This window comes from Trachurus trachurus (genome assembly GCF_905171665.1).
Source record: "Trachurus trachurus genome assembly, chromosome: 22".
NCBI lineage: Eukaryota > Metazoa > Chordata > Actinopteri > Carangiformes > Carangidae > Trachurus > Trachurus trachurus.
In genome coordinates, this window is record NC_139907.1 from 24,963,981 (window position 1) to 24,976,663 (window position 12,683).

At 46.7% G+C, this 12,683-nt stretch overlaps 2 protein-coding genes across 2 annotated transcripts; one reads left to right on the top strand and one right to left on the bottom strand.

Annotated features, from left to right (window-relative positions):
* Positions 1 to 267: 267 nt before the first annotated feature.
* Positions 268 to 1,866, top strand: ankrd63 (ankyrin repeat domain 63; the record flags this gene model as incomplete). Its single annotated transcript, XM_083997624.1, has 1 exon — positions 268 to 1,866. One exon carries the CDS (start codon positions 268 to 270, stop codon positions 1,864 to 1,866), a length of 1,599 nt encoding a protein of 532 aa, XP_083853750.1.
* A 2,007-nt stretch (positions 1,867 to 3,873) lies between these two features.
* On the bottom strand, positions 3,874 to 12,220 carry pak6 (p21 (RAC1) activated kinase 6; the record flags this gene model as incomplete). Its single annotated transcript, XM_083998191.1, has 8 exons — positions 3,874 to 4,041; positions 5,185 to 5,319; positions 5,457 to 5,582; positions 5,726 to 5,852; positions 7,316 to 7,449; positions 8,029 to 8,562; positions 9,485 to 10,147; positions 12,017 to 12,220. The coding sequence occupies 8 exons, from the start codon at positions 12,218 to 12,220 to the stop codon at positions 3,874 to 3,876; spliced, it is 2,091 nt and encodes a 696-aa protein (XP_083854317.1).
* Between the last annotated feature and the right edge of the window lie 463 nt (positions 12,221 to 12,683).

Below are 12,683 nucleotides of genomic sequence, written 5' to 3' on the forward strand. Positions count from 1 at the left end.
CTCCAGGCAGAGAGTGCTTGGGCTGAATGGATGCTGCCACTGCATAATGGTCCTCAGATGTTTGTTTCCTAGGCAACGTGGGGAGGGCATGTGGAGAGGGAGGTATAAAAACACTGGCAGCTCCTCTCTGAGTCTTACTCCGAGGTAAATGCACTCACTGTCAACACCGACAGCCTTGGAGAACTTGCTACACACTTTCTCTCTCTATCTGTCACCGTCTCCGTCGGCGCGCCTGCAGTGCTCGGCTCCACAAGTAGCCGCTGGAGAATGATGCGACCCAAAGATTTGCGCCAGGGCTCTGGCACCAAGACCTTCCTGGACGCCATGCACGGTGGCAAAGTTCACCTGGCACGCTTCATCCTGGACGCCTTGGACGGACGCATCATCAACTCAAAGACGGAGAACAGCCGCACCCCTCTCATGTACGCCGTCTGCCTGCAGGACCCGGGGACCAGGGCCAAGTTCACCCGGCTGCTGCTGGAGAAAGGAGCAGATGTCAACTGTCAGGATGAGGACGGTCGCACCGCCCTGAGCCACGCCTGCGAGATGGGTCACCTGGACGTGGTCAAGCTCCTGGTGCAGTTCAATGCAGACCCGGACATCTCTGACTCTTGGGGCAACAGCTCCCTCATGTACGCTGCCTTTTCTGGGCACAGCCAGGTTTTGGAGTTCCTGGTCCGGGCGTTCAAAAGACTGGGACTGAGACTGGACAGGACCAACAACGCCGGCCACTCGGCCATCGAGGTGGCCAACTTCTTCGGACACAACCAGTGCGCCCAGATTCTGAACTTTCCATGCAGGAGGGTCGTCAGCACGGATGATCCTCTTGCTGATGGCGAGGGCGAATGCCGGCTGCCCAACAGGCTGCCCAGGCATCTTCTGGAGAGGTTCTCCAAGCAGTTCAATAACGACGACCAGCTGCCCGGGATATTTCAGAGACAGCTGAAAATTGGAGAGAGCAGTGGGCTGTGGAGCCGCTTCAAGTGTCCCAGGAGCCAGTCGCAGGAGGACAACCATCGCCACAGCTGGGCTCTGCCTCCTCAGATAGAGAAAAGCCAACCTGAGGGAGACCACAGTGTTCTCTTCACTGCCAAACAGCTGCAAAACTGCCCACTTAGAGAGCTAAGAGCTGCTAAAACACTGAACTCTCTGCCCGAGCCAAGCCAGAAAGATGTCAGCCGAGACTCTGGGCGCAAAGAGCAAACACCGGAGAGTTTCCCTCCCTGGGGAAAAGCAAAGTCATTTAACCTGGACCTTCTGAGCACTAGAAAGCAGTCCTATCAGGGCGACGTGCGTGACATGAGCCTGTCAGCCAGCAAATTAAAGAGAGCCTCGCTACAGGATGAGAGATGTCTGATAGACAAGATGGAATGTCAGGGAAACACCCGGGGCCTGACAAACGATGCCGACAAAACTGTCTCTGTGCCAAAACCTCTTTTAAACGGCAAGAGTCAGCCCATGAGAGCACTGGAGGAGAATGTCAAATCACAGAGAGAAGAGGCCGACGACATGGCTCCATCAGGCAGGAGGGAGCAGCAGAAGAGGGGGAGCTTCGGCCCCGCGGGCAGACACAACAAACTGCTGTTTGCCAGAGGGGAGATGGAGTCGGGGAAGATCCCCGGCCGGGCACCGGGGTTCATCGGCCTGGGGACCAGACTGTTGCGTCGGTTCACAGCGCCGGAATTCATGAGGATGGTGATAGACTGCTCGTCGGGGTCCTCGAACGGCAGAGGGAGGATGTCCCGCTCAGAAACCTTCCCTCTGTCACACACACACCAGCAGGTCAACAGCCAGCCCAGCGTCGACAGCATCAGCGGAGTCAAGTGTGAGTTTGAGAGCTGCTCGTCTCAGTCCACCCTCGACTAGAGCGAAGGACAGAGGAGCAGAAAAGCCTGGTAGTGACATTTTTACAGCACTTCAAATTCTGAAAATGCAGTCTGGTTGCTTTATTGATCTACAGTACATTCTATTTATTGAGACAAATAATAAACCTTTGCTGATGTTGCAGTTTATTGGGTTTTTTTTCAATGTTTGTTAATAAAAAAGGAATTATGGCTAACTGTTCAGTTGCTTACAGCTGCATTCAATTTTTGCTATTCTACATTTGAAATGATTTATAAATGGACTTAATATCAGTCTGTGAGCTGCTAAAAAATATTTTTATTTCACATATTTCAGATTTATATTGTAAGGAATTAAATGTATTTGATATTGCTTATGTGTTTATAAGAGATATTGCACGTATTTTGCTTAAAGATATTCAGTGACTGTGCACTGTATGATTCGTGGTGAAGTCATAATAAATACTTAATAAACACCAGCATGTTCAGCCTGCTGTTATGCATGAATATGAGTGTGTGTGTGTGTGTGTGTGTGTGTGTGTGTGTGTGTGTGTGTGTGTGTGTGTGTGTGTGTGTGTGTGTGTGTGTGTGTGTGTGTGTGTGTGTGTGCGTGTGTGTGTGTGAGGTAAAGGCAGGCTTTAGTTCTGATTCAATATGCATCATTTATTGATTTATACAAAATTAAAATATGTAATTCTCTTTTTCATGAATGATCCACACAGAGATTAGAAATACATGAAACATGTCAACATGTATCCGTGTCAGAATACAAAGACTATGTGCAAAGTGTTTCTCAGCAGGTGGACGTCCTGCAGCATCACATGCCAGGCCTGTGTGCTTTATTCTAGGCAAACAAATGCAAATACAGTCATACACATCTTCTCGAGGAGCAACAAACACACACATCTTGTGGTTTTTAAAAAGTCTGTCACAATACAAAGAGGGCTGTATCAGAAGCAAACACTGAGACGTCGCCTCGCGCACACACCCATGTGCTCGCGTGCACCCACACATACACACACACACACGCACACATACACACAAAACTATACACTCACATTTCAGTAAAGAAAAGTAACATTTTGAATTCATCTCATATAATTTACTGTTGTGAATCAGCAGGTGTAAGGACCTAATATTCAGTATTTCTATTTACATTATTAATTTATCTGCTTATGTTTCAAGTCCGTACTTAATAATGAAACCTTATTTGCAACTTCACATCATACAAACAACCCACAACACCTTTTGGAAATAAAGGATAAATACGAAAAAAGAGGAATATGGTACTGGTGATTTTCCAATAGCCCAATAGTAGCAGCTGGGCTTTCATCTACCCATTTATTATGCTAATAAAGGAGAAATGTCTTTCACTTCCCAGTTTGGTACATATTCAAGCATTCACATCAGGCCAGGTGTGCCTCCAGTTGGCCATGCAAAGAGTCTGTCAGTGTTGTGTGTGTGCACCGACCAGGGTGTTGTCCAGTTGCCACAGCAGAGAGTGAGTGTGCAGAGGTAACTTCATCCTTCCTTAACAATGTCACAATGAGCTACTGTGGTTAGAGCCTAACACCAGCTTTAGAAGCTTTATAGCAACAACTCCCACTATGAACATTAGAAAGGATCTTTAGAGTAGCACGTGTTCATTACATACAGTTACGTGGAATATTGATTGTTGCTATCAGTTGATATGCACCATGTTGTGTCGTGTTGAATCCCGCTGAATGTTACAGGAAGCTGATCAATATTCGGATCGATAACCGAGTTGAGAGGTGAGGAACTGCATGCTGCCTTTAACTGACTCCTAAAGTGCTTCTCTCATGCCCGAGACCATGCGGTGTCTTGTCAGCCAAACTCGCTGTCCTGCCGCCATCGCTCTGGCAGCGTCATGCCGTCTGGGACTGCTTCATCTGGAGCTGATCTGCCGTTGCCCTGGGTGCTAGAGGAGTTGGACCCCGTGTGTGTGTGGGGCGGTGGACAGGTTCAGGCTGAAGGTGGGGAGCTTGGGGAGGGGCCGAGAGCCCCACAGGGGTCAGCAGCGGGACATGCGCTTGCGGTACTGCTCCACCAGCGGGACCAGGCACTGAGGTGAGCCGCTCTGCAGCAGGAAGGGGTGCTCCAGCAGGTCGGTGGCACTGGCCCGCTCTAGGGGGTCCCGGGTCAGCATGCGGTCCAGGAAGTCTTTTAGAACTGGGGATATCTGAACCAGAGAGACATGGGTGCATATTGTTAATTACAATAAATCATTTCAATTCAAAGAACTTTATTTGTCCCCGAGGGGCAATTCAAATAAAGCAAGTAGAGCAGCAAGCTTAAAGGTCATAGCTAGCCTACAACTTTTTCATCAAAACGATAAATTTTTCAAAAATAATAGGCTACATCCACAGAACATCTAGATGGGTGCAGAATAAAAATAGCCTATTAATTTTACTGAAAAGTAGCCTATAGAAATAATTGTTTTATAAATTCTGGCGGGTCCAAAATACATAATACATCTGGTTACATTGGCAACGTCAATGATTTCTGTGCCAACAGCATTAGTATTTTGATGTAACGTGAGGCGGAGCTCAGGGGGAGCCAGACCGTGATAACTAGCTAGCTAGCTAACGGTCAGTCGGTACTGTAACGCTTCCGGTGCAGGTGTGATGCTGCGGGTTTGTCGGGTTCGTCTGCAGGTGAGTTAGTGTGAAATGATTCAGATGTCTTTCCAGTCTGCTGTCAACACCGGAGACAGTTAGTGTTAGCTTAGCTTAGCTTTAGCTACTAGCCGTTCCGGTATTTGGCGTACTGGCAACAGATCCATGACTGGCAACCATAGCTGGCAACCAGTACAATTGAAGGTTGGAGCAAGAGTGGGCAAGTATGAGTGCGACACCTACTGGTCAGGAGGAATTAAACTTGTAGCTAACACCTTTAAGTTAAAAGGAAAATACTAAAAAGCATAAATGTTTCAATAAATTAATAATTACATCATGGTTGAGAATCTCTGGAGATATGTGTCAGTAATGGTAATTGTATATTGTAGCCTATATATTGTAACAAAACAAAGAGACAGCTGGAAGCCAGCAGCACATTTCAGTTGTTGCAACAAGTACAACAAAGACCAGCACTACAGGTTATAGTTGTATTCAATTTTAGTTGTAATCTGTTTAATCACCTCAGAAACAGAGGAATGATTGGTTAATCAATAAGGGAGAGGCTGCACCCTATTCGGACGGGTAATAAGACTAAGGGTTGTAATAAATTCTCAAAACCTCAGTAGACTCTGATGTTTCTTAAGAGAATTAATAGATATAGCATACGTGTGTATGTGTGTGTGTGTGTGTGTTGTCTGCTCTCACACCTGGCTGACATTTCGGACAGTAGGAGCCAGTTCATCCCTCAGTCTCTTCATAGCTGCTACAGGGGTTTCACTGAAGTACGGAGGTTCTCCGTCCACCATCTCCACCACCATGATCCCCATCGACCACACATCCACCTGGTGCAACATGGGACAGAGACGTTACGCAACAGATCCTATAGCACAGATTGTCATCGCTGGCATTAATCCTGCGTGACTGAGATCACCGCTGTTAATCAGCGTGAGCGAGAGTCGAGTGCGTGCCTCCTCCTCACCTCAGTGCCATATGGCGATTTGGAGATGACCTCAGGAGCCATCCAATAGGGCGTCCCCACCAGAGACTTCCTCTTAGGGATGTCCTTACTGATCTGAGCACAGAAGCCAAAGTCTGAAAGCTTGACCTGTCAGAGAGAGGAGGGAAACCTGAGTAAGTGAAAAAGAAAGAAATACGGAAATAAAGAAATACAGAAAGAAAGAAAGAAAGAAAGAAAGAAAGAAAGAAAGAAAGAAAGAAAGAAAGAAAGAAAGAAAGAAAGAATCCTACCCTTCCATCTAACGTGAGCAGTATAGAGTCACTCTTGATGTCTCTGTGGATGACTCCCTGTGAATGGAGATAGGCCAGGGCTTGCAGAACAGCTTCACACACGGTGGCAATCTGCTCTTCACTTAGCCTGCAGGACAACACGCACGCACGCACACACACGCGCGCACACACAGGCACAAGTTGACACAAACATACACAGATTTTACATTAACATTTCACACATTTCCATTACGGGCTACCATGAATCAACAGCTCAGCAAGTCAGAATTCATGAATCACCACCCATTAAAGGCAGTGATAAAGAGTGCAAGGTTCAAAACAACAACTCCTCCACAGCAAACCTGCTCCTCTATGGTTTTATTGCGACTTTGATATTTTGCAACTATAAACTAAAGCTATATGAGCCAGGATACAAAAAGGCATTTTCTAACAGCAACCAGGGTCAGATGTCCACTGAAAATCAAGGTAACTGTTACCTAACACAGAGCTGTATACTCCCACACATGACACATAAAACTATATTAGAATAAACACCCCACATTAATGTGTTATTTACACTGTTAAAGGGATAGTTTACCCAAAATTCAAATTTCACTCATTATCTACTCACCCTCATGTCGACTGTCGAACAACATGAGAAATTGTTCCGAAAAAAATTAAATAAGTCTATATTTTAAGCTTGTTTGTAGCGGAAGCTCCCAGTGTCTCAGTTCACGGCTCTTCCTGTGTCAGTGCACTGACCGGCGGAACAATTTCTCATGTCGGGGCTTCAATACAAGAGGGACATTACAGACGAGCAGAATGCAGGTATTTGGATGTTTTTTGGTGTGTCTTTTTGGACGAAGAAAAGTGAGCACCATTCACAACCATTATGGACAAATACTGCTGCGCGGCCCCCCCCCCCCCCGTAACTCCGAGAAGGCACAGAGGAATTCTCCCAGCCCTTAGTCGACATGAGGGTGAGTAGATAATGAGTGACATTTGAATTTTGGGTGAACTATCCCTTTAATATTAGAAAACAGCCAGGAAAAGCAAAGAAGCAAAGGAGTCTCATCCCTGATTGTTCTGTCAATATACTGATTATCTTAATCCTTGATAAGGAGTGGCTGTGACAGCTGGCTCATTTTATATGTCGTCTGGCTTGAGAGAACATTTTTCATCCCTTTGAGTCAAGCGATCTAACCCTGAGGTCACCCTATGGGGATGGAGCCAGCCATCTGTTAATAATATAAAACACGCTGACAGCTCAAAACAATTACACCCCGACCAAATTCCCCCGCTGCTGCTTGATATGTTTTCCTTATTCTTGATGCATGCGCTACTGAACAATGTGACAGCACCAGGAAATCAAATTTACACCCAAAATTGACTTCCCATATGTCACCTAAACACGCACATATTCAATTATGTTATTAAATTATGATCCCCCCCCTGAGAAAAGCAGCGGGCTTGCAGTGCAGGAGATGACTGAATGACGGATGATGTGCTGCCAGGATCAACACCAGTTGATACCACACTTCCCCCTTGTGGTTACTTTGGTTATTACAGAATGCACCAAACGCAGGGACTGGATCTGAGTGGGACTCGTACCTGGTTTCTGACACTATGTTGGTTAGTGCTCCGCCCTGCAGGTACTCCATGATAACCCACAGCTCCTCCTCCACCAGGGCCGACTTAAACATCTCCACCACATTCCTGTGCTGATAGTCTCTCATGATTACCACCTGCGGCACAAAACAATTCACATTAAAGCTAATAACAACAGACATAACCATCAATGTGGCTACATTTAGGTTCTCCTACATAAAAGTAGCACTTCTGCACAATAAGGGAACTTGTGAGAAACTTTTAAAAAGGAACGGTGAGAATCAGTGCAGCAGGATTGTCTGTATTAAAACAGTTTGATGTCCCAAAAAATAATTATATAATAATAATAATAATTCAATGCAGCACCAAACCCAAATGCATCCTCATAATTTACTAGGAGTTCCCTTCATAGTAAAAACCCAATCTTTGGGATTTCATTGCATGATGCATGATGCAGGTTTTCTAAGAAGTCCCAGATGAGACAATGACAGATGACACATGAGACAAATGACACATCAGGGTCATCTTCAGAGACTTTGGAAAGCTTCCCTCAAGGCTACAGAAGACATCTTCCATTAGAAATGAACAAACTTTCATGTGCAAAACTGCCGTCTGTTTAAATCTCCACATAAAATTGAGTGACACCAAACAACAAAGAACAAGCGGTCTTGTGCTTGTTTTTTGGAGGTCGTCTTGCTCCTGGTTGGACGCTGTACCTCATTAAAGAGCAGCTCTCTCCTCTGCTGCCGCCGCAGGTCCATCATCTTCACCGCCACCTGCCTGCCGCTGTGCTTCTCTGTCGCGATACACACCACCCCCGTCGAGCCCTCCCCGATCTTCACAAAGTTCTCCAGGTAGGACCGCGGATCGCCCTTGTCCACCACCATCTGCAGGGCAGCTTTGAATTGTTCATGGGTCACCTTGGGTGGGTCCGGGGGTGGCCTGGGTGAAGGGTGCTGCGGGGGTCTGAAGGCAGGGGAGCAGGTGCCGGGGGGGCTGGTGGCCAGGGAGCCTGTAGGGGAGGGCCGAGGCTGGGAGGGGCTGTCCTGCCTGGGGTAAGGAGGGTTGGGGCATCCAGAGTGTCTGAGGAAGGGGTCTGGCACGCTGGGCCTCAGTCCCATGTTGGGAGACAGGCCCAGGGTGTAGCTGGCTGAGGAGCGCACCGTCCGCTGGGGTCTGATGCCGCCCACGAGGGGACTGCTGGTGCCAGTCGGCAGGAAGCCGGAGTGGTACCTCACTGTCGACTCTGCCTGCACGACGAGACAAAAAAAAAAAAAAGGGTGAAGAACATTAAGAGCATGAGCTGAGAGCAGGTTGGCCGCCTGCCTGGGGTTCAAGACCTGCTTTAAAACTCAATGTAAATCAAGCCCCTCCACTCTCCCTCTCTGTGCAGCCACTTCACCTCATATGACCCATGTAAAGATGTTGCTATACGCGCCTGAGCATCCCACTGAATGTTTGCCAAACACACCATCTCTCATGGTTTACAACTTCCCTGGCACTTTAAACCCACATCTCATATTTTAACTCTCAAATCAAATAAAATGCTCAACTCCAGAACTTAAATCACCTTTAATGCTCAGTCAGTCGACGCTGTTTCACTAATGTCTCCACAGGCATAAGCATGAAAATCGTCCCTGAAGATTTCTTGGCAAAAGATTTACATTTAACATACTCATGTAAAAACATGGCGAGAACTAATAATAAGATGTACATTGCATTAGAGCAGTGGTTCCCAAACTTTCACAAATTTCTGGCAACCCCGTGATGATCGTGATCGCGGCCATCAATCAAGATGTGCCAGCTCAGATATTTTATATGCTGCATTTTATTTGGACTCGATTTATATTTGAGAAAGTGAAAGTATAGAATACAGTTGTTTAAGATTGTGTGTGGTGTTTTTAATCACAATTTTAAAAAGTTAAGTAAGTTAGAAAGTTAGAAAGTTAAGAAGAAAGTTAATCAGTTAAGAAAATATTTTTATCCGTAATTTTTTTAAATCAATTACCAGACATTTCAGGCGACCCCATTTGAATTCCAGGCGACCCCACATGGGGTCCCGACCCCAAGGTTGAAAAACACTGCATTAGAAGAAATGTGCATATATTGTGTATTCTACAAATAATGCCTTATTGGTGCACTGCAGAGCTGCTGCTGTAATGTCAGGCTTACCTTCAGGTCGTAGGAGGAGAACGGCCTCCCGGGGCTGTTCTGTGGGTGCATGTACATCGGTAGGTTGGGCCGGAGCTCCGTGGTGACCGTCCCATGATCTCCGTGGGGCGGCTGCACGGTCATCGCTGGGCTGTAGAAGCAAGCTATAGGTCTCTGACTGGCTGGCATCCCCCTCGGCAGCTGGAACTCTCTCTTCCATATCACCCTCTCCTGGGGGCTGCCCACCTCTCCGCCCATATACGGCCCGTGACTTGGCATGGGGATGTTCTGAGCCTGAGCCATCTGAGAGGGTCCCTCCTGGGAGCTGATGCTCACTTCATAGGTGGACTTGGCCTTTGGCAAGATCCCATTAGGCTGCAGAGTGATGCTCTTCTTCATACCCAGGTAAGGGGTGTTGGTCTCACTGTGGATGTTCCTGGCTCTGTCCCTCCACTGGTCCTGACCCTCGTCCTCGTCGTCCTCGTCGTCCTGGGTCAGACCCTCGTACTGGTAAGTGTCTCCCTCGTTCACCTCGCCCAGCCTCCCCAGAGACTGAGCCCTCTTGCGGGCCGAGGGGCTGCTCTTCCTCAAGGAGTTGGAGCTGGTCACCGACAGGCGGCTCATGTCATTGATCATGGCTGTGATGTAGTCCCCGTGACCGATCATGCTCCCGCGCACAATGGTCTGTAAGAAGAGAGGCGTTTATCACACCGTGCGTGCCATGATCACATTATAGAGAGATTTCGGACTGAAAGGAATAATGAGGCTAACATAATCATTGCTCAGAGCCGGGTTAAATTTAGACTTGAGAATCTGTAGAGGACATCTTTGTCATTCTTCAAAGTCTTTTAATCATTTTTACCAGTGGCTTCTACTCTGACAGTACACTGACAAATATAACAGGCCAATGTTTGAACATACGCACGACAAGACTGAGCCTCTCCTGACCTTTCAGGTGGTATGCATGGCTGGCAGGCGAGCAAAGGCTTTTAAAAAGTGCTTAAACGTGCCCTGACACAAAATGATCAAACTAACATTAAGATGGTTTCGTTACAGTGTTAGCGTAGCCACTGTAAGAGAGAGTGCATGGTGGCTCATTAGTCAGTCTCAGGGTAGAGTCATGTTCAGTTCACAGCCAGTCAACAACTTCTCCTGTTTCTCTGGTTCAGTGCCATTACATCTGCACAGTGGAGAGAGGTCAGGTGACATCTCACCTACTGCAGCGCAGCACCTCTCACTGAGCAGAGGATGGTGGGTGATAATGGCCTTGGTGAGATATCCTATTTTGGAAGATGCTGTCATAATAATTGATTATAATACTTGGAAATGAAATACACGAATGAATGATTTGTTTTAAATGACAAACCAACATGTTTGCATTACAGGGGTCTCGTGGGTAACAAATTGCATCTTTGATGGCACTATTAAAACCATAAATCTAACCTAAATGCTGACAAGATGTTTCTCATATTGCACAGCAGCAGTCGCATCATGGTGTTAATGAAATGTTGGAGTTTCCTCCATTTTTTATTTTACTTCTGGTTGGTCATAAAATGCATCGGCTGTACGCTCTGTGAAGTGTAGAAATCCTGAGATTTGCAGGCTCTATCACTCACTGGCATTTCCTCTGCTGCACCTGCACTTTTTATCCTTTCTGCTTGACATCTGTGGGAAGGCACCGTGGACTGTTATTAATTGCCTGCATGAAGTAATAAATCTTCTGTCCCCCCCCTTGAGTATTCAACATTGTACAGTCAGTGTACACAGCAGGGTCATTAGCCCAGCCCCATGGTAGATAAGAAAATAGAAAAGATGGAGAGGAGTAAGGAGGGGGGGCAGGTCTTCCTTCCACATTGTCATCACAGGGTTATGGCTTTTTCTAAGACAGCAGGATCTCTCCAAGGCGCCGAAGAGTACGATAACATCAGAGATTAAAGCTAAACTTTCAGAGTGACGCCTCACTGTGATGGCTTAAAGGCATACTTCACCCAAAATTAACCCAAAAGTTATCAAAACGCTTTTGGAGTTCCAGGGGGGGTCCGGCTGGCAACGGATTTTCATATAATGGTGGTGGATAGCTCACTTTTGAATCGCCCAAAACACACACTATATATATGAAACATCCAGATACCTCCGTAGCCTTGTAAACATGGAAGAACATCTTGCAGCAAATCTCGCGCAGCCACTGGGAGCTACTACTACAACAAGGCTAAAAACAGAGATCAAATTAATTTATTCCGAACAGCTTTTTCATGTCGCGACTTCACGACACTTGGGTCAGTACAGACGAGCAACATGGAGGTATTTGGATGTTTCATAGTGTGTGTTTTGGACGATTCAAAAGTGAGCTCTATCTGCTGCCATTATAGGAAAATCCATTGCCACTGGACCCCCCCTGGAACTCCAAAAGTTCTTCAAACCCTTCCTTGGCAGGACGTTAAGCAGACAATTGGTGAATTATTGATTTTGGGTGAAGTATCCCTTTAATGAGAGCCTGGATGAATGTTATCAGTTACCGATAAGATTACTGGATTTGATGAAGTGTGCGTCTACCTTCTTTGGCCTCAGCTCCACCTCCGTGATGCGGGAAGGGTCCACCATGGGTCTGGGCCTGCGCAGGTTCTCTATCAGGCTGTGCCATTGTGTCGGCAGACCCACGAAGCAGCCGCGCTTGGCGTCAAACGAGGTGTGGACGCGGTGCTCAAAGTTCTTGGGCGCTGATATCTCAGGCCTCTTCTTTTTCTTCTTGCGAAACATCCTCAGGTCCACGAGGACGACAGCCTGCCCACTTCAAAATATGCCTGAGAAGTAAAGAGACATAATGTTCAGCCTTCAATAAGCTGTCCCCAATATCACGGTAGCATGTTTCATTTACTGTAATCTTGAAATTGGAGCATAAGCAGATCATCTCTTCCCCCGGTGATCAACGGTATGGGATTTCTAACCAACCTCTCCTCTTTTTACTGTCTGCTCTTTGACCAGGTGCATTCACATAAAACTGACAGTAAATGTTGTTTCCATGTGGCAGAAAAATATTTAGATGGCGACAGCCCCAGACATGGGATGTACGTATATGGCCCACGCTGCCTTTGCTGGCTGTCACGAGCTTGTGCCTCTGAGAACTGCTCCAAGGAGAGCGGATGGATTTGTAAGCACATGTGTAATGAAGGATATCTGGTCAATTAAGGCTTATTCATTCTCTGTGCCCTTTTGCTGATGA